The sequence below is a fragment of the Syngnathus typhle genome, linkage group LG3, assembly GCF_033458585.1.
Source record: "Syngnathus typhle isolate RoL2023-S1 ecotype Sweden linkage group LG3, RoL_Styp_1.0, whole genome shotgun sequence".
Taxonomy (NCBI): domain Eukaryota; kingdom Metazoa; phylum Chordata; class Actinopteri; order Syngnathiformes; family Syngnathidae; genus Syngnathus; species Syngnathus typhle.
In genome coordinates this window covers 22,628,081-22,653,527 of record NC_083740.1, presented here as the reverse complement: position 1 = coordinate 22,653,527, position 25,447 = coordinate 22,628,081, and the positions used below count along the sequence as shown (strand labels likewise).

The window sequence follows — 25,447 nt, the reverse complement described above, 5'->3', positions numbered from 1 at the left end:
GCTGCTGAAGGGGACGCCTCACTGGCAGAGGTCCTCAATACCTTCTTTGCCCGGTTCGAGTCCGAGCCACCTGAATCGGCCACATCACATCCCGCAGACCGCAGCAGCTTCACCTTCACAGTGAAGGAGCACGAGGTGAGGCGTACGCTGCGGACCATCAACTTGAGGAAGGCTGCGGGTCCTGACGGCGTCACTGGGCGTGTTCTGAAGGACTGCGCAGATCAGCTGGCTGGAGTCTTCACAAAGATTTTCAACCAGTCCCTTACAGAGTCCACCGTCCCATCCTGTTTAAAATCCTCCACTATAGTCCCCCTGCCCAAGAAACGTCACATCACCAGCCTTAATGACTACCGGCCAGTCGCACTCACCCCGGTGGTCATGAAGCGCTTTGAAAAGCTGGTACGGGGTCACATCACAGCACTCCTGTTCAGAGGTTTTGACCCCCACCAGTTTGCCTACAGGGCAAATAGATCCACAGAGGACGCAGTAGCTAGAGCCCTCCACACTGCACTGTCCCACCTGGAGCAGCCGGGGAGCTATGTGCGGATGCTCTTCGTGGACTTTAGCTCTGCTTTTAACACCATCCTCCCCCACAGACTGGTGGACATACTGGAGGGCCTGGGACTTCCACATAATACTTGTAGGTGGATTAAAAGCTTCCTGACGGGTCGCAGCCAGAGGGTGACAGTGGGCCGTCATACATCCACACCTCTCAGTCTTGGTACCGGCTCCCCACAGGGCTGCGTACTGAGCCCACTGCTTTACACGCTCTACACACATGCATGCACCCCCGCCCATCGCAGCAACATCATTGTGAAATTTGCGGATGACACAACCGTGGTGGGACTCATCTCAAAGGGGGATGAGTCTGCCAACAGGGACAAAGTTGTCCGGCTATCGGAGTGGTGCGGAGAGAACAATCTGCTCCTAAACACGGCTAAAACCCAAGAACTGGTCATTGATTTTAGGAGGAAAAATAAAACGGACATTCCAACACTTATCATCAACGGGGTCTGTGTGGAGAGGGTGTCCTCCTTCCGCTACCTGGGTGTCCACATCGAGGAGGACTTCACCTGGGGCGTGAACACCTCTGAGCTGCTCAAAAAGGCCCAGCAGAGACTCTACTTCTTAAGGGTGCTGAGGAGACACAGCATTATACAAAGACTGCTGGTGTCCTTCTATCGCTGCTCCATAGCACTTTAACGTACTGTATATGTGTTTGGTACTCCAGTTGCACTGCTGCTCAGAGGAAAAGTCTCCAAGGGGTCATCAACACAGCACAGAAGATCATTGGCTGCCTTCTCCCCACACTGGAAGAGCTACACAGAACCCGCTGTCTCAGAAAAACACAGAACATTCTGAAGGACACTTCCCACCCTGGCCATTCCCTTTTCGAACTGTTGCCATCAGGCAGACGCTACAGAGCAATTAGGTCAAGGACTAGCAGATTAGCCAACAGTTTTTACCCTACAGCGGTAGTCGCATTGAATGCAGCTAAACATAAATGATTATGTCTGTGTATGTTCTTCTGTGGGTTTTAGCTTGTATTTTTTTAATCTTTTTTTTTTATTCTATTTATTCTGTTTATTTTTTTATCTCATGCGCGGATCGGTTGGCACTTTTTAAATTTTGTTGTACAGGTGACAATGACAAATAAAGATCTATTCTATTCTAAGAAAAAATATATATACAAGTCTCACCGGAGTATAAATTGCATTTTTGGGTAAATGTATTTGATAAAATGCAACACAAAGAACAGACATGAATAGGCAACAACAGGGTGAACTGTATGGTATGCTAATGTTACATAAACACACAGATGAGAAATTGAGAACGTGCCTGACGTAACATATTAAGGGTTATTCAAATAACTATAGCATAAATAACATGCTAACAAGTTTTTTTAACCATCCGTGTCATTAAATCCAAATAAATCTTCATCCTTTATGTCACTTATAAACAACTCTGATAACCCCGGAAGTACAAGATGCTTCCTCTTTTACATGGCTTACTTCACACTCAGTCAGTTTCAGTTCGAATTATTCTGCATGCCTCAAGCGCCCTCATGTGGTTTAGTGTGAAAATAACATGTGAAGTGATATAATGTGTTAATAATTTCACATATAAGTCGGTCCTAAGTATAAGGCGCACCCCAGGCCAAACTATGAAAGAAAATGCGACTTAAAGTCCGGAAAATACGTTAAATACACGTACCGTTTTTTTCCATGTACAACGCGCCCCCATGTATAATACGCACCCTAGAAACGGCATGTTGATGCTGGAAAAAATCCTGTACCTATGTATAATACGCACCCAAATTTTGACTCCTACTTAAGTCCGTAAACGTAAAATTATTTCAGAAAAAATATCATCTTTGGGAACAACCGGATGTTGTTCTGCCGGTCAGTAGCACTGCGCATGCGCTAGCATACTCAATAGCAAAGAAATGTTTTGGATTTGTGTAGGGTACATTGTGACAGCAAACGAGCAGGTAATCTAGCAAGCGTCTGATACATGAGCATTGTGTTCGTATGGAGCGTGTTTGAAGTGAACAGTAGAGAAGGAAACGCATCTGTAATGGCGGCCTCCGTATGATATCCGGATTAAAAAATAAATAAAATAAAAATTGTACCCATGTATAATGCGCACCCCAGATTTTAGGACAATAAATTAGTTCAATTTTGCGCATTATACATGAAAAAAAACGGTATTTAGGTCCATGCATCTGACGCTCAACTAGCCGAATTACACAAAGAGGTTGATAAACATGGCTAAACTCAGACGCAAAAGTGTTTTATGCCTATGATGAGTGACAAATATAATGCGTGTTTTATTAATGGTTGACAGAAAGAAGCAAAGATGATGTCAATTTGGATCATAATGATATCCATATGGTGCCTGTTTATATCAACATTTTCCAAATGATCTTAACAGTGGGTTTCTCCTTCTGTAGTGCACACAAAACACCATTTGCTGCTACAGGTCACCTTAACAAACATATTTTGGTTGTGATACTTCCATTGATCACTAATCATTGTTCTGGGTGATCTTAACAGGGCGAACCTCGCACATGAACTCCCCAGACACAGACAGCACATAACGTGTCCCACCAGAGGGGCACAGACACTGGACCACTGCTACACCGTAATTAATAGGGGTGTAACGATTCATCGATACACATCGATTAATCGATACAATGCTCGACGATTTATTGGCGATGCTAAACGTAAACATAGATTTATATCGCCGTGTTTGACCTTGGACATTAGACGCGACTTTATTTTGAAATCCAGTTCATTGTTGCTTGATTCCTCTTTCCGGGAGCAGTGCACGCGTGTTGTGTTGTGTGCAGAGCAGGCACGTGAAACGGCAGTCGACAACTAGTACGCGGCTCCTGGGCTGGTGCTATGGCTAGTGTCCAAAAAGACGAGGAAATTTGCTCCCCTTTAGGCTTCAAGTCATTCGTTTGGAAGCCCTTTGGATTGATGGCTCAACGGACAAGACACGTGCAGTTTGTAAATCCTGCCATGCGGTGATCAAATATTCAGGGACCACAAATCTCGACGCACATTTAAAGAAAAAACACGACATCAAAGTTCAGTGTTCAAATAAGCACTTTGTATACTACAATACTCTTGTAATTTCCTAAATAAAGAGTTTGCAGTACCTTGTTGATTTTGCGTATGAATTGTTATAACTCAGGATATTGTTCTATATTTTTTATTTAAAAAAAAAAATATCGATCGTAGAGCACTATATCGTGATGTATCGTGAATGAATCACAGCAGGCTTTAAGATATCGGCAAATATCGTATTGTGTTTCTTTGTATCGATATATCGTATTGTGACAAAACCCGCGATTTACACCCCTAGTAATTAAGGATGCATACCACTCTGTGGCTCGTGCAGCTTTAGGCCTCTCGGACCACTGTCTAGTTCATCTGATCCCGGCCTACAGGCAGAAACTAAAAACCTCTAAGCTTGTGGTGAGGACTGCGAGGAAGTGGACAGTGGAGTCAAGGCAGGACCTCCAAGCTTGGTTTGACTGCACCGATTGGGGAGTTTTTGAAGCTGCAACTTCAGACGTGCATGAACTCACTGACACTGTCACATCATACATCAGTTTTTGTGAAGATCTGTGTGAGCAAACTAAGACCTTCTGCACGTACAACACCGACAAACCTTGGTTTACACCGAACCTCAGGAGGCTGCGCAAAGTCAAGGAGGAGGTCTACAGGCGCGGCGACCGGGACCTGTTCAAGCAGACCAGAAACACACTGAACTGAGAGGTCAGGAAAGCCAGGAGGTGTTACGGGGTTAGAGCCTGGAGAGACACCTCTCTGCCAATCCTGATCCCTCAACAGTGTGGAAAGGTGTGCAGAGCCTCACGGACTTCAAGAAACGAGCCTCACGGGCTTCAAGAAACGAACCCCCCGTCCTGTGGAGAGCCCAAGGCTTGCTAACCAGCTAAACAAGTTCTACTGCAGGTTTGATCGGTCCTCCCACGCAACGGGACCTCCTGCAGCACAATCTACATACTCAACCCCCCCCCCCCCCCCCCCCCCCGACCAGGAAACGTGCAAGTAACATCTCTACAGACCCTTCTCACCCAGGTTGCAGTGTGTTTGAACTACTCCCCTCCGGACGGCGTTATAGAGCTCTGTACGCCAAAACCAGCAGACACAGAGACAGCTTCTTCCCCCAGGCTGTTGCTCTGATGAACCACTCTTAGAGTCTCAGAGTCATGACTGTGCAATAACATCCTGCTCTCCACACCTTTTTTGAATTATCTACACTGTTTGTACTATATGTCCTCTTTGCATCCATTGCAGCCTGGTCATCCTGGAAGAGGGACCCTCCCATTTGTGGTCTCTTCTCAAGGTTTCTCATTTCCCCTAGCTGGAGTTTTGAGTTTTTCCTTGCCATCTTGGGAGTTTAAGATCAGGGGATGTTAGAGAATATTTGCCATTTTTCACATGTCCTGAGTGTTGTTAGTCACCTAAATGTTGAACAGAGGCTGATTTACCGAAGTCAAATTCCTTGTTTGGCACGCTCAAACATGGCGAATAAAAACTCTTGAATTCAATTGTCTTTAACAGTACCAGCTATTTTCAGACCTTTTTTTACTTTTATCTCTCTAAACAATTTTGAAAAAACGTAAGTATTGAGGATTGAATGTGTGGAATGTAAAAAAAAATAAGAAATTGGGGAGTAAATGGGTTTAAAAAAAACACTCTTAAAAGGATTTATTTTCATTTTTGACTGATGCTGCAATTCTGAACCATTGGATTCATAAATCAAAAACCTAAGTGTAATTGGCAGTTGAAGTGGTGCTATTAGCTCCTCACACTTCACTGCAATGTCTTCAATGTATAAACGGTCTAAAAAATGTTCCCCAGCAGAAAAGGACAAATATTATTGCTTATAAAGAAAAAATCAAAAGAAATCTATCCTCAAAACTTGCTTATTACAGCAGTTGTTTGAGTAAAAAATTAAATCCACAAGTACCTTTTGCCCATCACCCATTTCACTATCTTCCTCAGAGCTTGGCATCAAGACCACATTGTTGATCTTGCCAAAAGACGTGACAAATTTAGTAACTTCTTGCTCTGATGCTTCCTGTGGAATCCCAGCCAAATACACTTGAGGGCCTGCTATGTTGTCCTGGGATGCTGGAACCAAAGTCCTTTTCTTTTTGGCAGGTGGTGGGATGGACAGCTAGGAAAAGCAACAAATGATTGAGGTTAGTTTATGTGACACATGGGGATGGATGCAGTCTTGATACCAGTATCATACCATCAATTTTAGATTGTAAAAATGACACAATCATGCCCAAATACAAGTACCCACGGCAAAAAAATAAAAATGCTGCAATTCAGTGACAGGGCAGTCTATTGCCGCTGTCGCACAGAATGCAGAAACCCGTCTCGGACGCGTCAGCCGGTTACATCTGTATATTCGAGTTGCCATAAAACCAAAAAGTATTGGTGTCAATGTTAGTGTTACTTTTTTTCTCAGAAGCAGGATTTTCAGTTAAACTTGCCGATGTTCTGTAGCAGATTTCTAAGTAATGACAAATGGGAGAAATATACATTTTTTCTGATTAAATAATATAGTCTATATTTTCATGGGTTCCATGTTTATATCGCTATAGAACACAATATTCTGTGGGCCTTCAAAGATCGGTCAAAATCTGTAGAAATGGATGGTACTGAGGGGCTTGGCTGTGCTACAAATGGCTGGCATTTATTGAGTTAAAGGCTTTGATCAAGATCTTTAAAGGCTTTGATTGAGTTCACAGACTATGCACTTACTCACAAATCGTCTGAAAATAATCGGCCACCGATTGATTGGTGCATCCCTAACACATACGTACACAATTAGTCTTTATCTTCGTTATACAAAGGTAAAAATACAGTGGAACCTTGATTTAACAAACAGAAATGGTGAAGGGCCGATTGTTGCATCTTTCTTTTTTAGGTCTAAACACACCCAGTACAATACTAAATTATTTGGTATTTATTGCAGACTAAAGATGCCGGTACAGTACTACATACAAAAAGAAAAGTGAAACTGTTGAAAGCTTTCAATTATATCCAAATTTAGCTTGATGGCGCTTGGGGTAGGACTGGTCGCATCCTATCGCAAGCATGATCAAGTCGCGTTCATGTCACATTTACATGTCATTGATAAGGGCTTTACAAAACAATGAATATATAAATAAAAATAACTGTACTTTATCAAAAAAGGATGCATGAAGGAGAGACGTGTACACGGCTCACTCAAGCAGATCAATACTGTGCCTGCAGATGCTAAGCTAACGACATTTAAAGGTTCATACACACCTTTTTTTTTATGAGAAATTTGCCTCCGCCAACATGGCTTTGACATCATTATCAGCCTACTCTAATCTACAATAATGTTTTTCTGTGATGAGAGAGGAATACAAATTGTAAAGTGGTGGCTGCGGAGAATTGTGGCAAATTTCTAGAACTAATAAAGGGAAAGTTTACTGTACAGTGAGGCATTTTGAAAGGACTAGACAATTCTGTCCGATGAATCCGGGATCCGTTGGCTCGAGGTTGGTTCAAGGTTCCAGTGTATTTTTATTTTTTAAATTTCTGTACAGTGGGGCCTCGGTTTTCGAACGTCCCGGTTCTCGAACAAATCAGTATTTGAAAAAAAAAAATTGAGATTTTTTTGCTTCGGATGACAAATTCAGTTGTCGAACCTCGCGAGATGAGCCGAGAGGACCCCCATGCCAACTGACTTTGTTTGTTATTACATTCTCGTTACTCTGAGGATTGCATCAACTCTAATCATGCCTCCAAAGGAAACAAGTGGGAGCAATAAAGCCATCCTAAAACACAAAGACGCTCCTAAAGCAATGCGACAGTGAGGGCCCGGCGCGCTGCGGTTGCGCGATCGGACCAAATTAAGCTCCCTGCGCACTGAGGTCCAATTAAATTTTGGAAAGTACATCAGGACTTTAAAAATATTTTCGAGATTTTAGCGACCGCTCTGTCACAATAATGCGAACAGCGCGGTGCAGTTGCGCGGTCGAACAAAAATGCGCAAATGAAAAAATGCTTAAAAAAGGCGGGGGTTTTTGGGCTTGGAACGGATTACATTTTTTTCCATTATTCGTAATGGGACAACATGATTTGGAATTCGAAGGATTCACTTCTCGAACAGCCTTCTGGAACGGATTGTGGTCGAAAACCGAGGCTCCACTGTATCTTGTAAAAAGGAAAATCACACCCACTGGTTTGACAGCTTTGGCACTCGTATTGATTCTGGTCCCAGGCTTCGTTGACTTTTTAACAGTTGTAGTGGAAGAATGAAGTCCATATTTCGAGAAGGATGCATTGGAGCTGGTGTCAGCAGAGTGCTTATCCAGCTCATCACAAGTGTGTTCTACACCACTGTGATGTGATGAATCGCCTAAAAGTGTGTGGACGTGCGTGTGTGCGTGTGTGTGTGTATGGTGTGTCGGGTGGGGGGGAGGGGGAGAAAGGTTTCAGTTACTTATTCATTTCAATATAGACAATTAAAACTCACAAAAAAAAGTATGACCAGTCTGCCACACATGGGACATCTCTTGTGATTGGACTGTTTCGTTAAAGGTAATTTTATAAGTAATCTATTATATACCACTACAATAAAAAAATCAGGCCCGGACTTTCCTTAAATTTGTGAAATTTTACCAAGGTAATATCACGTGGATGAATTTAAAGTCAGCCTTGCCTTGACTAGCAAAGCTGCTTTAAGTGAATTCAAAATGGCAGACTTTCCGTTATGTTAAACACTAAGAAACTTTTTTGTAGGTCTTTGGGCTGTTACGCATGCCAACACATTTTCATACCTCGTGGTGAAAATGTGAGTCTGCAAAGATTTATGCATTCAGATATGAAAGACATTACATTTCCATCCATCCATCCATCCATCCATCCATCCATCCATCCATCCATCCATCCATTTTCTTCCGCTTATCCAGGGTCGGGTCGCGGGGGCAGCAGCAAGGCGTTCCCAGGCCAGCAGAGAGACATGGTCTCTCCAGCGCGTCCTGGGTCGTCCACGGGATCTCCTACCGGTGGGACATGCCCGGAACACCTCCCCAGGGAGGAATCCAGGAGGTATCCTGATGAGATGCCCGAGCCACCTCATCTGGCTCCTCTCAACGAGGATGACCGAGCTTCTCACCTTATCTCTAAGGGAGAGCCCGGGCATCCTGCGGAGGAAACTCATTTTGGCCACTTGTATCCGGGATCTCGTTCTTTCGGTCACGACACATACATTACATTTCCTTCCATTTAAATGGTAAATGGTGTGCACTTATATGGCACTTTTTTCCACACCGCATGGTGCCCAAAGCGCTTTAAAATGCCTCAAATTCACCCATTCACACACAAATTCTGACAACAATGGGAGGGTGCTGCCATGCAAGGGGTTTCCAGGTCCACACTGCAAGGTTCAGTGTCTTGTTCAATGACACTTCGACATGGTCACCGGGGTTAAGGCTTGATCCCACAACCTTAGAGTTGAGAGGCAAACACTTTACTACTGAGTCCCAACATTGTTAAAATTTTTTGTTTCAAATGTTTGGAGCTCATTGTCTTTGTAATGTTAGCCATACATATACCTCTTTCTGCGTTTTGTTGTACAGTGAAACCTCCACACACGAATTAAATGAATTACGGTGTATTCTCATGGAAATATTTGAGCCAACATACAACCATTTCAACATGCAAAGTACAGTGACTGTAAGTCGCTCTGTGTCCTGGCTGACATGCCTCTACAACTTTGCGTTAACATCGGGGACAGTGCCTCTGGATTGGCAGACTGCAGTGGCGGTCCCCCTTTTTAAGAAAGGGCACCGGAGGGTGTGTTCCAACTTCAGAGGAACCACAGTCCTCAGCCTCCCTGATAAGAGAGCTTCTGAAGACCTTCTACACTGCCATCATCCAGTCTGTCCTCTGCACCTCCATCACTGTCTGGTTTGGATCGGCCTCCAAACAAGACAAGCACAGACTACAACGGACAATCAGAACTGCAGAAAAGATCATTGGAATCAACCTCCCATCTATCCAAGACTTGTACCTGTCCAGGACCAGGAATCGGGCAAGGAACATCTCTACAGACCCTTCTCACCCGGGTTGCAGTCTGTTTGAACTACTCCCCTCCGGACGGCGTTATAGAGCTCGGTACGCCAAAACCAGCAGACACAGAGACAGCTTCTTCCCCCAGGCTGTTGCTCTGATGAACTCACACCACTCATAGAGTCTCAGAGACATTACTGTGCAATAACATCCTGCTCCTCACACCTTTTTGAATTTGTCTACACTGTTTTTGCCATTATTCACATGTCCTGAATGTTGTTAGTCACCTAAATGTTGAACAGAGGGTGTGTTTCTACCAAAGTCAAATTCCTTGTTTGGCACGCTCAAACATGGCGAATAAAAAACTCTTGAATCTTGAATCTTGAATAAGGTCTATTCAGGGCTGCTTGAGTGGAGGCTCTATCGGGAGATCGAATCTTGGATTCAGGAGGAGTGGTTTTCGTCCTGGCCGTGGAACAGTGGACCAGCTCTATACCCTCGGCAGGATTATCGAGGGTGCATGGGAGTTCGCTCAACCAGTCCACGTGTACTGTGTCTCGTCACCGTGGGATAGAGGAAACGTAATTTCGATTTCTTTGTGTGTCTTGGCATGAAAGAATTGACAATAAAGCTGACTCTGACTTGGGGGGTTCTGTGGGGGGTGCTTCGGGAGTACGGTGTGCAAAACCGACTGATATGTTTGGTTCCTGTATCATCGATGCCAGAGTTTGGCCTGCATTTCCAGCAGTAAGTGTGACTGACTCCCAGTGTGGCTTGGACTCCGCCAAGGCTGCCCTTTGTCACCGATTTTGTTCGTAACTTTTATGGACAGAATTTCTATGCGCAGCCGAGGCATTGAGGGTGTTCGGTTTGGTGACCTCAGCATTGCATCTCTGCTTTTTGCAGACGATGTGGTGCTGTTGGCGTTTAGCAATTGGCTGAGAGACAAGGGGGTCGGTGGTGTGACAGCCAAATGATACCACTACTGCTGTGCATGGATGAGAGGCGAACATAGCAAGATAGCTGCAAAACAGGTGGCAATACATGATGTTGAGGGTAACTACACTCAAATGTTAGCCATTGTATTCCTTCCTTTGTTCAGACAATTTGAGCAGGTCTTACCTTAACAAACTTTTCTGACAGTTTCGGCAGCAATTTCCGCCTTCTTCAGAGAGTGTCGCACGATGGTGTGTGTGACACATCTTTTTCAGCTGTTGTTACTACGAGGGCGCGACCCTCCTGTCAGATTTGACAGGTAGTTCACGCCCCCTGCTTTCCTCTCGCCGCTCCAAAACGCTGGTCCAGGTGTGTGAGAGCATGTATGCTCCTTCATCTCGGTTCATGGTGTGTTGTCGATTTTTTCTTATTTATATTGCCCCCATAATCCAGTGGTGGTGTCGGTTTTCTTTGGTGCTGATGACTCAGGTTTTGTTCCAATTCATGATATCCTTTTGCAGTGATCTGTTATAGCTGATTTGTGGGTCTCTTGCAGTGCCTTTTACTTTGTCGCTCTTGTGTGTATTTTGTCCGTCTCCTTCTTGCATTCCTTTTGGTGTTCTTTCTTCCTTATGCAGAAGCTCCTTCCTGTTTTATCGATGTATACTTTATTGCATATTTGACAGGGTATTTCGTATATTGCGTTGCACTTGTTGTCTTGTTTTATTTTGTTCCTTGGGGTGTACTAACAACTGTCTCAGTTTTCTGTGTGGTTTGACCGATGTGCTGATGTGATATTTTCGCATTGCTCTCTGTATTTTTTCTCTGACTCCTCTGATGTACGGTAGTGTTACCATTCCTCCGTTTTCTGTCTTATTGCTGTTTTTTTTTTTTTCCGTTTCTTGTTTCCTTACTTGTGCTGCTCCTTTTTTTATTGCCCATTGTGGATATTGACATGTTTTTAGTGCTTGTTGAATGTGCTTCTCTTCTGTTAGGGTCACACCCTTGTAGTAACAGCAGCTTTTGCCCGCATACAGACAAATGGTGAGAGCATCCAGACCGGTTCGCAAGCGGGTACGGGTGTGGCCTGAGGGCGCCTCTGATGCGCTTTGTGACTGCTTTGGCTCTACTGACTGGGACATGTTTAGGAGGGCTGCTACTTGCGATGATTGGACAGACATTGAGGAGTATACTGACTCTGTTTCCTCCTACATCGGGAAGTGCATTGATGATGTGACTCGCTCAAAATCCATCGTCTCTCGGGCCAACCGGAAGCCATGGCTGACGGGGGCTGTCTTCAGGCTGCTGAGGGCCAGGGACAAAGCCTTTAGAGCGGGGGATGAGGCTGGCTTGAGGACTGCGAGGGCCGACCTGTCCCGGGGCATCAAAGAAGAGAAGAGGGTGTTCTCTTGCAAAATTAACGCCCACTTCAAGGACAGCAGGGACGCACGGAGCCTTTGGCAGGGCATTCAGACCATCACGGACTACAAGCCCGCACCGCAGAGCTGTGATGGCGACGTCCGTCTGCTCAATGACCTTAACCGCTTCTTTGCTCGCTTCGACGCTCAGAACAGCACTTGCCCGCTGAAGGCCACTCCCCCTTCACACGAGCTGCCCCTGTGCCTCTCCGCCGACAGCGTGAGGAGGGCGCTTGCCGCTATCAACATCCGTAAAGCAGCGGGCCCTGACAACATCCCGGGTCGAGCGCTGAAGGACTGCGCTGGTGAGCTGACGGGTGTCTTCACGGACATCTTTAACACTTCCCTGCAGCAGGCCATCGTCCCGTCGTGTTTCAAAGCTGCCACCATCGTACCTGTGCCGAAGAAACCTGCTCCGTCCTGCTTCAATGACTACCGCCCCGTGGCACTGACGCCCATCATCATAAAGTGCTTTGAGCGGCTTGTCAAGGAGCACATCCGTTCCGTTCTCCCCCCCACCATTGACCCCTTCCAGTTTGCGTACCGAGCCAAACGGTCCTCTGAGGATGCCGTCTGCTCTGCCCTCACCCACCTGGAGAGAAGGGACTTGTATGTGAGATTGCTGTTTGTGGACTTCAGTTCTGCCTTCAACACCATTGTGCCACAATGTCTCATCAGCAAACTTGACAAGCTGGGCCTCAGTACCTACCTCTGCAACTGGCTACTGGACTTCCTGTGTCAGAGGCCACAGGTGGTACGTGTTGGCGACAAAATCTCCGCCAGCATCACGCTGAGCACAGGAGCCCCCCAAGGCTGCGTGCTCAGTCCGCTGCTCTTCACCCTCCTGACGCATGACTGCACTGCAACCTACAGCGACAACCGCATGGTGAAGTTTGCTGACGACAAGACTCTGGTGGGTCTCATCACCGAGGGAGACGAGACTTAATACAGGCTGGAGGTTGACCTTCTGACCGCGTGGTGCAGGGACAACAACCTCCTGCTGAACGTCGACAAGACCAAGGAGATTGTTGTTGACTTCCGGAAGGGTCACACCAAACACCTGCCGCTGACCATCGACGGTGCTGTGGTGGAGCGAGTGAGCAGCGCCAGGTTCCTGGGAGTGCACATCAGTGAGGATCTCTCCTGGTCCACCAACACCGCATCACTGGCGAAGAAGGCCCAGCCCCGCCTGTACTTCCTGCGGAAACTCAGGCGAGCGAGCGCTCTTCCGGTCGTCATGACTACGTTTAACCGTGGCACCATTGAGAGCGTCTTCTCCAGCTGTATTGCTGTTTGGGGAGGCAGCTGCACTGACTACAACTTGAAGGCCCTGCAGCGCATAGTGAACTCGGCTGGTAAGATCATTGGTGCTTCACTCCCCTCCTTGAAAGACATTTACATCTCCCATCTCATCCGCAAGGCGACCACGATTATGAGTGATGCGAGTCACCCCGCTCTCTCTTTGTTTGATCTTCTGCCCTCTGGGAAGAGGTATAGGAGCGTGCGCTCCCGCACCACCAGACTCACCAACAGCTTCATACTCCAGGCTATTAGGATCCTGAACTCGCTTCCCCGTTCTGCGTAGCGTCCTGTACTTTTGCGCTATGCTTACTGTCTGCTGTATGCACACTGGCTCTGTTTTGCTCCTCTTATTTATTGTGTTATCTGTTTATTTATTATTTATTCATCACTCTTATTATTTATTGTTTGTGCCTTCTTGTTTTATATTGTGTCGCTTACTTGTATGTCTATCGTGTAATATGTCTCGTCACCGTGGGATAGAGGAAACGTAATTTCGGTTTCTTTGTGTGTCTTGACATGTGAAGAGATTGACAATAAAGCTGACTTTGACTTTGACTTTTGAAAAAGACGCGTCACACACACACCATCGTGTGACACTCTTTGAAGAAGGTGGAAGTTGCTGCCGAAACTCTCAGAAATGTTTGTAAAGGTAAGTCATTAATGGAGACATAATGAACACAATTCCACTACACTCAAATTTTACGACCCTATGTCAACCCTGAATTGGCAATAAAATGCAGACCAAACTCAACCCTGTGTTGTCCTAGCCCAGGGCTCCCCAACCACCGGTCTGTGGGTCACTTGGTACCGGGCCGCCAGGCCACACAGAAAAAATATATATATATATTTTTTTTTTAATCGACGATCAATTAATTCAGGTCAAGACGCTCGTCCCGGCCACATTTTACCAGTCGAGCCCACAAAGCTAGCAAAAATGAGTATGAATATATTTTGAAAAATATAGAAAAAATTGGCGATTCTCTCCCAATTACATCTGTCGGTTCGGGTCAAGACGCTCGTCTCGGTCACGTGACCTCAGTTGAGTCCGCGAAGCAAGCAAATATGAGCAAGAAACAGAGATGTTTGGAAAGCTTCCACGGAAAGGGAAAAAAAAAACAATGAGGAGACGGAAAGAAGAGGCTCCGACTTCTAAGAAAAGGAAAGCTGCATTTAAAATAACATTTCTGGAGTCCTACTTAAAATATGGATTTATCGCCACAGGTGACTGACGCGCCAAGCCCACTCTGCATAATATGTGGCGACAGTCTAGCTTACGAGGCAATGAAGCCTTCAAAACTGCTTCGGCACATGGAGACCAAGCATCCTGCATTAAAAGACAAACCTTAACCACTTCGGGTGTCATTGTCTCCGATTACGCTTAGATGGGACCGGCTCGTTTCTGAGAAACAAACTCAGTGCCCCCCACTAATTCAACGTAATGGTGAGTTTAATTTTTATGTTGTTTATACTTGTTTTTATGCCAGTCGTATCATTTTATTTCATCGTATTTAAATATTTATTATAAATGCATTATTTATTTATATAAATGTATTATTTATTTATATAAAGGCCGGTCTGCGAAAATATTTTTGACACGTAATTCATATTCACTAGACTTCTTCACCATGTAAACAAATACCAGAAAGTGATAGAATAAAGGGGAAGAAAACCTGTGCAGTGAAGTTGGCGATCATCCTGAGGAGAATGTCTTGCATGCAGCCTGTGAGATTTCACTCTGCATTTGCTGTGGAGTGGGTGTTGGAAACAAGAATGCAAAGGTAATCTAAGTATAAACAGAGGTGAGTGAGCACTAAATTTGGAATCTGTTTGACAGTTGTAAACCAGTTGCAATGCAAAGGACAGCTACGTAAGACACTCAATGGAACTGTATTGAATTTATAGCACATAATGTTACAAAAAAATACAATAAGATATCTAGCACCATTATCAATACATATTGATGAAGATGATGATAGAACTTTATTCATCCCACAGCGGGGAAATTTACTTGTCTTTGTTTACTTGCAAGAATACAAGTGCCAAATTTAAAAAAGGACAAATAACAGACAAGGACAAAGACAAGTGCCACTAGTAGCGGTAGAGACGAAACACAATTTTATCCGGCGCCACACATGTTGTAGAATCTGACACCAGTGGTAATCAAGGACCTGCGGAATCTTTCCTTCATACACTGTGGGTGTAATAGTCTGCTGCTAAAGGAGCTGCTCAGGGACCGCACAATGTCATGTCGGGGGTGAGAGGTGTTGTCCATGATGGATTTCAGCTTAATTAACATCCTCCTCTCACCCATAACCTCTATGGAGTCCAGGGGACAGCCCAGAACAGAGCTCATTCTCTTGACCATCTTAACTAAGACTGATACAATTGTGGTTAGGTCAAATATAAACTAACCTTTTCAGATATGGGTTCCATTCAGGATACCTTTAAGAAAACAGACAACATATGTTCAATTACATTCATGAAGTTCTGAGCAAAGGGTGTAAAAAGGTTTTGGCAAAGCAATAATATTCTCACTTGTTGCGCAGGTCCCTGCAGGCGGCTGTGTGGTTAACAGTATTTATATGGTCAATCCAGTCCTACAGAAAACCACAAAAGTCACAATCACAGTCATGGGAACCATCCAAAGACAGATTCCCATTCACAAACAAAACATAAAATTTTTTAACATTTTTTTAAGCTGTACAACACGGCCATCTTGCAAAACGTGGATTGGAGTGGTGTAAAACAATCCTGCTGTTGTTCCTACACAAACTAACGTACTGAAACATAGCATTGATTAAATGGCAAAAGCTGCAAATATACTTCTCTCCTCTTTGAACAAACCTTTTGAAACAATGGCCACATTTAAAGTACTGTATTTTCTGCACTAGAAGGCACACTTAAAAGCTCAAAACCTTAAGGTGCACCTTTGAAAAATGTGCGTCTTTTGAGTAAACCGAATTCCAAAATCTGTAAATGTTGTTGTGTGGCTGCCTCCCACCACAGGGACGTAATAAGCGGAATATGTAATATGTAACTGATCAAAGAACTGCACGCAATACATTGAGTACGGAGGTACATACAGTTCTCTGATTGGTTTACCCCCACACCGCCTACGTATTTTACATACGTCATGTCTTCTGATTGGTTTCTTGGGTCTAAATATTATGTCTCCGCAGCGGCAGCCACGCAACACTTACAGATTGTGGAATTCGGTCCTCACAAAAGATGCACCTTATTAAAAGGCGCATCTTCAGTTTTTGAGAAAATTAAAGGCTTTTAATTGTGCCGTATGATGCAGAAAATATTGTAATATTGCCACGTACCGCCTGCTCCTACACCCCAGTGCTTTTCTCTCACGTGCGACCAGCTGCTACATCTCCCGCACTTGTCCTCAGTCACATCCGCAGTGACGCACATTGCTCACAGGTGCTAATTGCCGCCACCTGTCCCTTGTTACCTGGTCATCAGAGCATATACAGTAATCCCTTCACGGTTCACCTATCGTGGCCACGGTGCATTGCGGGCTTTTATGAAAACAAATATTGCGAATATATTCGGTACATCGCGGCTTTTTGCAGCTTCACTTGGAGCACGGGTGTTTGTCTGCCCATATGACTTTACAGCACACTATTGGCCGGTAGGACACCAATGGGAACATGTTGATATGTATTCTTGCCGATGATTAGCTTAGAGCTGTAAAAGCAGCTCTATCCAGGCTTTATCTCAATCTCCTGCTACGTATCCACTCCTCCACCTCGTTAGTGTCAGCTGAATCAGCAACATCTCCAATTTGCGCTTTGTTTCTTTGTCACAAACGAGGCATGACAACCAAATCCAACACAAAATCTTTATTTGGGCAAAGTTTATAGGAAACAAGTAGGGCTCAAATGCACAACGATGAGGCAAGCTGATGATTCGGTCAACGAGCTCGCGTTGTGTGGGCATCTCGTAAGACCGCGGGTCAGGCAAATGAGAATCAGGTGGCAGCCGTGTGTGTCAAAGCAGCCAAAACTGTGAGGACTGATGGTTAGCAGTTCCGTATTGGCGATGCGTGGAGTGCACGTGAGCCGGCCAGCAGGGCGAGAGAGGAGACGTGACACAGCCGCGTACTACGGAAATATGCATCGCCGTGCAGAAACAGTCGAGACAACGGCAATGAGCGCTGATAGCATGGGGCGGGCACTGAGGACAAGCGCCGGGTGCAGAGATAGCTGTCGCGCACGTGGGAAAAAAACACTGCCGTCCAGGATTTGAGACTAAATCCTAGTAATTAGTGAGACAATGAGCACTAATAGCAAGGGGCGTGCCTCTGAGCGATGTGTGGATGCGCCCGTCAGCCAGTCAGCACGGCAAGAGCAGAGCGGAGCCGTGACACGTTTAGACTTTAAAATGTATAAAAAAGTGTTTAAAATATAGTAACATTTAAAAGTAAAATAAGAGTGTATACAAATGAAATTTTAATAGTTTTATGAGCCAGCCCTTGCGCTGGGGTGCATAAGCCAGCCAGCATGCAAGGGCAGGAGCCAGACACGTTTACACTTAAAAAAAAAAGGTTCATTAAAGTCTTGTGTGGATATTGTACCAAAATATATTTACTCTATTTACTCTATACTATTTATTTAAATAATGTTTCTGAAAGTCAGTTTGACTTTTACATTTTTACAAAAGTGTTTAAAAATACAAAAAAGTGTTTAAAAAAAATAACTAAGTGTATAAAACTACAATAATGGTTCATAATAGTCTTGTGTGGATATTCTAACAATAAATGTACTCTTATTTAAAGTCAGTTTGACTTTAACATTTTTACAAAAGTGTTTAAAAATACAAAAAAGTGTTTAAAAAATAATGAAGTGTACAAAACTACAATAATGGTTTATAATAGTCTTGTGTGGATATTGTAATAATATATGTACTCTTATTTATTTCCTTTATCTTCTTATTTAAATAAAGAAGAATATTTATGAAAATCAGTTGGACTTTAAAATGTTTACAAAAGTGTTTAAAAATACAAAAAAAACATTTAAAAGAAAATTACAGTTTAAAAACACAATAAAGATTCATTTAGGTCTTTTATGGAATAGTGTATCCGCAATAAACGATGGATTATTGTATTTAAACATCGTTCTCCCGTTACTCCTGGTCTAGTCATTATTTTTTTCATTAAATTCTATTCCTTTTTGTGCACAATAAAAAAAAATGGATAGAAAATGCTGTAACAATACATCAGTTAAACCATGTTCATCGGTTCAAATAATTGAACCGATGAACAACATTGGATGTCCAACAGCGCTTCACAGTGCTCTCAGAAAGGAGAAAAAAATGCTGTGAATGAACCCCAGAACAAAAAGACTTTGTGAAGATGCTGGCTGAAGTGAAACAAGTCCTGCACCGACATTGGCGTAAAGCCTATTCAGCAGGAATGGAGCCATTAATTCTGAGGAAAAGTAAAAAGCCAGATTTCCAAACTGTCGTTTAACAAAAGACCCAAAGAAAAAATTGTCAACTTCTGGAAAAATGGATGGAGCCAAATACAGGACCATTCTGGAAGAAAACCTGTTGGAGTCTGCAAAAGACCTGAGACTGGGACGGAGATTTATCTTCCAACAGGACAATGATCCAAAACATAAAGCCAAATCTACAATGGAATGGTTCACAAATAGACCTATCCAGATGTTAGAATGGCCAAGTCAAAGTCCAGACCTGAATCCAATCGAGAATCTGTGGAAAGAGCTGAAGACTGTTGTTCACAAACGCTCTCCATCCAACCTCACTGAGCAGTTTTGCAAGAAAGAATGGGCAAGAACGGTTTACAGGAAGAACACGTGGAGATAAAACCGGTAGAGGTGCCAGAGGAAGAGCGGCAGGAGGAAAACAAACAAGAACCCGGCCAAAGGTGATCGCCAAGGCCGAAAGATGGGATGGAAAACAACCGCCCCAACACACACTGAATCGCCCATAATCAGCACTCACCCCCACGAAACCAGCTCTCACCGAACCAGGACCCACTCCCATGGAATCAAACTATCCTGCGAACTTTCCACACCCACTGACTCATCACCCATCAAACTCGGTCCACACTGGCATGTGCAACTGAATATAAGCTGACCAAAGAACCTTGAACGTTGCCTTTTCTGGGTGGAGACTTTCTGCCCTTGGGCATGGTCGCAGGCCCAGCGCTGTATTATACTTTCCTGAAAACAGAGCTTTCTTAACAAGAATTGGGATTGAACTCAGCCAACCTGTGTAAATCTAAATTTTGTTTCAGTGTCTTAGCCTTTTCCTAAAACTGAAGAAATAAAACGAGCATGCAATGAGTAAATTGGATAACAGGTGATAGGCTAAGGCCTTTGCCGTGAGGCGCGGATAACGCCCTTCTCAAATTGTGGGCCAAATCCAACACTATCGTTCAACGTCTGGGTTCACGCAGACAATTTTGAGTTTTTCATGAAAACTCGCACTTATTTATCAAGTGGGTTTCAAAATGAATAGAAATGATGTTTAGGACACTGACCAGGTTAAAAATAACTAGAAAATGCAATTTCTGGAGAAATGAAGGCGAAGACTTTGAATAACTTTTTGGGGAATGCTGCCGAATGATGTTGAAAGGAGTTGAATTACTTGAGAAATGTAAAGAATAGAAGTGTAAAACGAAATTTTGGAGAATTTGTGGTGAATTTCAAAATTGAAAATTTGTAATTTTTGGTAAGTTGTTGAATAGGTAGGAAAAAGATTAACAGTTGAAATTTGGAACGGGTTGAATCAGTTGAAAAATGTAGAAGTTAGAGCAAATGTTGAATGCCTCATAGAGGATGAATGGGAATTTAAAACAAAAATTGCACCAAAGATTTTTGAAATTTAGAACAAAACAAAAACTACAGGTTCAAGAGGTTCACTTTGGAGTTCAAAAGTTGAAACGGGTAAAATTGTAAAAGTTAGAGCAAATGTTACATTTAGGTCACTTCTGGTTTGATTTAGGGCACTTCTTGTTGAAATAAAGTCAGTTCCGGTTTAATTGGGGCACTTTGGGTTTAATTTAGTGCATTTCCGGTTTAGTTGAGGTCATTTCCGGTTTTCGGGGTCACTTCCGGTTTAAAAGGTCACTTCCTGTTTATTTGGGTCACTTCGGGTTTGATTTGGGTCATTTCCGGTTTGATTTGGGGCGCTTCCTGTTCACTACCTGTTAAAATTGGGGCACTTTCGGTTCACTTCCTGGTCATACTGGGTCACTTCCTGTTCATTTTGGGGCCCTTCCTGTTTGTTTTCGGGTACAGCTCAGTGGCCTAGTGGTAGTGGACAAACACAAGTGCCGCTAGTAGAAACAAAACACTTTATTTTATGAGGTGGCATGCATGTTGTAAAGTCTGACAGCAGAGGGAATGAAGGACCTGCGGAACCATTCCTTCCTACACCGAAGGTGCAAAAGTCTGCTGCTAAAGGAGCTGCTCAGGGACCGCACAATCTCTTGAATGGGTTAAGAGGTGTGGTCCATGATGGATTTACTCTTAATCAAAGTCCTCCTCTCACCCACAACCTCAATGGAGTCCAGGGGACAGCCCAGGACAGAGCTCGCTCTTCTGACCATCTTATTCAGTCTCCCCCTGTCCCGGTCAGTACTGCCCCCACCCCAGCAGACCACAGCGTAGAGGATGGCTGAGGCCACCACAGACTCATAGAAGGTCCGGAGAAGAGCCCTGCACACACCGAAGGACCTCAGTCTCCTCAGCAGGTGGAGCCGGCTCTGGCCCTTATTTTACAGGGCGTGGGTGTGATCAGTCCAGTCCAGTTTGTTGTTAAGGCGAACACCCAGGAATTTGTAGTTCTCTACTACCTCAATGTTCGATCCCTGGATGTTCACCGGAGTGAAGATGGGTGGTGTCCTGCCGAAGCTCACAATCAACTCCTTCATCTTGCTGGTGTTCAGCTGAAGCTGGTTGAGCTCACACCAGCTGACAAAGTCCTTGATGACCGTCCTATATTCCAGATCGTTCCCCTCCAAGACATATCCAACAATGGCCGTGTCGTCGGAGAACTTCTGGATGTGGCAGTGAGCGGTGTTGTGGGTAAAGTCTGAAGTGAACAGGGTGAAAAGGAAAGCAGAGAGCACCGTACCCTGGGGGACACCTGTGCTGCAGCGCACCACGTTGGACTCACAGCGATGTAACCTCACATACTGCGGCCGCTCAGTGAGGAAGTCCGTTGTCCATGCAGCCAGGTGCTGGTCCACACCCGCCTTCTCCATCTTCACCCTAAGCAGTGACAGCTGGATGGTGTTAAAAGCGCTGGAGAAATTGAATATCATGATCGTCCCAGTGCTCCTGTTGTCCTCCAGGTGAAGCAGTGTTCTGTGTAGGGTTGCAAAGGGGTGGAAAATTTCCGGTAAATTTCCGGAAAGTTTCCGGTAAATTTCCATGGGAAGTTAAGCTCGGGAATTTTGGGAATATTCCAAATTGGAAACTTTCCATGGGAATTATGGGAATTTATGGGAATTTATGGGAATTCATGGGAATTTAATGGGAATTTATGGGAATTGAGGGTAATTTAGTGGAAAGGTATCATATCTAAGCAAAAATAATTGTTTAGTTATAAGCAAAATAATACAATTAAAGCAGATACAATTAAAACAGATTTATTTATAAGTTGAACAATCAAACAGAACAAACACATGAACGTGGAGTTAAATTTTACTCAAAAATGAACACAAATGCATCCCCCTAATCCAAAAATCCAAACAAAGTCCCATTCAAAATGTTAAATAAATCTCTCCAAAAAAGTCCCAATCCACATGCACATAAAAAAAAGTCAGCTTCCCTAGAGCTTCTCAAGCTTCTCATTTTCTTGCTAAACCCTTTCAGGCAGTAGGCATTCGTGGGTCTCAACATCCTGCATGTCCACTTCCTCAACATCGGACTCTAACTCTTCCTCTTCAGAGTCACTGTCCAGCCTTGTGGAGGATGGCTCTTTGTCAGGCTCAAAGAGCCTCAGGTTAGCCCGAATAGCAACCAATTTTTCCACTCTCAGATTTGTGAGCCTGTTGCGCACCTTTGTGTGTGTGTTCCCAAACATGGACCAGTTTCGCTCTGAGGCAGCTGATGATGGTGGGATCTGGAGTATGATGGAGGCTATAGGTGCAAGAGCCTCCGATCCACAAAGTCCCTTCCACCAGGTGGCTGCAGATATATGCTGGCATGACTGCCAGATTGCATCCCCTTCCCAAAGGCCTTGCTTTGTTCTGTACTTTGCCAAACTGCCAAGTACTTTGCCTTTATCAAGGCCCAGGTGGTCTGACAAGGCTGTAATAACGGTGTAAGCACTGCTCATCTCTTCCCCAGAGAGTAAATCCCTGTCATATTTTGGGTCCAGCATGTATGCTGCTGCATGCAACGGCTTCATGCAGAACTCCCTGCGCTTTTCTAGCAACTTCACAACAGCAGTTTCCTCTGCTTTAAGCAGTAGGGAAGTGGGCAGGACTGTCTGGATGTCTTCTTTGAGGTCTTCTTTGGCGCAACATCATCAGCCAGTTGTGCCAGTTATGCCTTAAAGAGGACAGCTGAGGATAACAAAGGAAGCTTTTCAGCTGAAGCAGTGAACACAGTCCTCAACAACTTCTATGTTGATGATTTGCTGAAGTCTGTGGATACAGAGACCGATGCCATTCAACTGTGCAAGGAGTTGAAAGCTCTGTGTGCAGCAGGAGGTTTCAATCCCACCAAGTGGTCCAGTAACAGCCGAAACGTCTTGGTCCACATTCCTGAATGTGAAAGGGCTAAGGGAGTGAAGGACTTGGACCTAGACCTGGACGACCTGCCACTAGAAAGGACCCTTGGTGTGCACTGGAGTGCAGAAGATGATGTCTTCAAATTCCACGTGGCTCTCAAAGAGCAACCATGCACCAGGCGAGGCATCCTGTCCACGGTTAGTTCAATCTATGACCCGCTAGGATTTCTTGCCCCAGTGACTTTCCCAGCAAAACATCTGTTGCAGGAACTTTGCAAGCTGAACCTTACCTGGGACGAAGACATACCGAACACTCATGCACAATCCTGGAAACGTTGGCTGCATAGCCTTCGGACTCTTACAGCCTTCAACATCACCCGCAGTTTCAAACCAAAGAACTTTGGAAAAGTTGAACATGCACAATTTCACCACTTTTGCGATGCAAGTGAAGTAGGATATGGCATGGTGACGTATCTGAGGTTGGTCAGCAGTAAGGAGCAGGTACATGTGAAGTTTGTGATAGGGAAATCAAGAGTGGCACCGTTGAAATTTATGACAATCCCGTGTCTGGAGCTGACTGCTGCAGTGCTGGCAGTTCGTGTAGAAGGGATGCTCGTAGAGGAATTAAAAATGGACTTGGAACCAGCCGTGTTTTGGACAGACAGTACGACAGTGTTGAAATACATAAAGAATGACAATAGACGATTTCACACATTTGTTGCAAATCGTGTAAATACAATCAGAAGCAGGTCTGATGTATTACAGTGGAAACACATTCCTGGAAAATTGAACCCAGCAGACTATGCATCCCGCGGATTAAACACTGCAGACATTCTGAAAGGCAACAACTGGATCAATGGTCCCAAATTCCTGAAAGACTTAACCCAGCACTGGCCCAACGTACCTGTCGACCTTGCTATTCCTCCAGATGACTCAGAATTGAGAAGAGAAGTTCAAGTACATGCCACGTTAGCCAGTACCCATGATCCAACTAGTGTGTTGCTGAATTACTTCTCCACTTGGAATAAACTCAGAAGAGCCGTTGCCTGGTTCCTGAAGCTGAGGAGTTTGCTCACACAATGTGTTCTCAAAAGAAAGGGGGCCTCAAAGGCAGACATGGCTGGCCCTAAGACACTCTCTGTTCAAGACCTGGAAGAGGCAGAAGAAGCCATTGTGAAGTTCTGCCAAAATCAAGGATTTCCACAGGAGATGGCATGCTTGCACAACGGAAGGAATGTCAACCGGAAAAGCTCCATCTTCAGACTGGACCCAGTCCTTGACCATGGCTTATTGAGGGTTGGTGGTCGCCTGAGCAGGATGGCTATGCCAGAGGTACCGAAACATCCAGCTATCTTGCCTAAAAGGCATCACGTTTCTGAGCTTCTGCTTCAACACATTCATCAGCAAGTTGGCCGTTGTGGCAGAAATCACATCTTGGCAAGTTTAAGGCAAAAATATTGGATTCCTTGTGCAAATTCTCTTGCAAGGGAAATTGTGAACAATTGTGTCCCCTGCAGGCGGAACTTTGCACGTGCAGGTGAACAAAAGATGGCCGATCTGCCAATTGATCGTTTGACCCCTGACCTCCCTCCATTCTCACATGTTGGAGTGGATTACTTTGGACCAATAGAGGTGAGAAGAGGGCGTGGCATGGCAAAACGTTATGGCGTGCTATTTACTTGCCTGACTACTAGAGCAGTCCATTTGGAAGTAGCACACTCATTGGATACAGACTCTTGCGTGAATGCGTTTAGGCGCTTCATAGCCAGAAGAGGCCAAGTGAAAGAATTAAGGTCGGACAATGGAACTAACTTGATCTCTGCTGAAAAGGAGCTACGGGAAGCACTGAAACGATGGAACATGGATCAAATTGAGCGTAGTCTTATCCAGAAAGGTGTCAAGTGGACGTTCAATCCTCCAGCTGGTGCACACCATGGAGGCATCTGGGAGCGCATAATAAGAATGGTGAAAAGGATATTATCCTCCATCACAAACCAGCAGTCTTTGGATGATGAAGGTTTAGTAACAGTAATGTGCGAGGTTGAATCCATCCTGAACAGCCGTCCTTTGACAACCGTTTCCAGTGACCCTAATGACTTGGAACCACTGACGCCTAATCACCTACTGCAGCTAAAGGTCCAGCCCGTGCTTCCACCAGGAACATTCAAACAGGAAGACTTGTACGCCCGAAGGCGATGGCGGCAAACACAGTATATCGCAGATGTTTTCTGGACACGGTGGATACGGGAATATGTTCCACTCATGCAAGAACGATCCAAATGGTCCCGCATCAGGCCCAACTTTGGTGTGGGAGACATTGTTGTGATAGCTGATCCTACAGCACCGCGAGGCTCATGGGTGATCGGAAGAGTAATCGAAGCCATAGCAGATTACAAGGGCCTTGTTCGTTCTGTGAGACTGCAAACGAGAACCAACCAGCTCTTACGGCCCATCAGCAAGATCTACCTGTTGGTA

At 44.7% G+C, this 25,447-nt stretch overlaps 1 protein-coding gene across 1 annotated transcript in view; it reads right to left on the bottom strand.

The window, feature by feature from the left end:
• LOC133151521 (zinc finger protein 638-like) overlaps positions 1-25,447 on the bottom strand; it is a 130,147-nt gene that overhangs the window by 68,407 nt on the left and 36,293 nt on the right. The window contains exons 2-6 of the mRNA XM_061274621.1: positions 15,791-15,852; positions 15,668-15,697; positions 14,926-14,999; positions 7,766-7,944; positions 5,509-5,718 (exon numbers count right to left, since the gene is read on the bottom strand). Of these exons, the coding sequence (XP_061130605.1) occupies positions 5,509-5,553 (45 nt within the window). The 5' untranslated portion in view covers positions 5,554-5,718; positions 7,766-7,944; positions 14,926-14,999; positions 15,668-15,697; positions 15,791-15,852. The remainder of the gene's footprint in view (positions 1-5,508; positions 5,719-7,765; positions 7,945-14,925; positions 15,000-15,667; positions 15,698-15,790; positions 15,853-25,447) is intronic.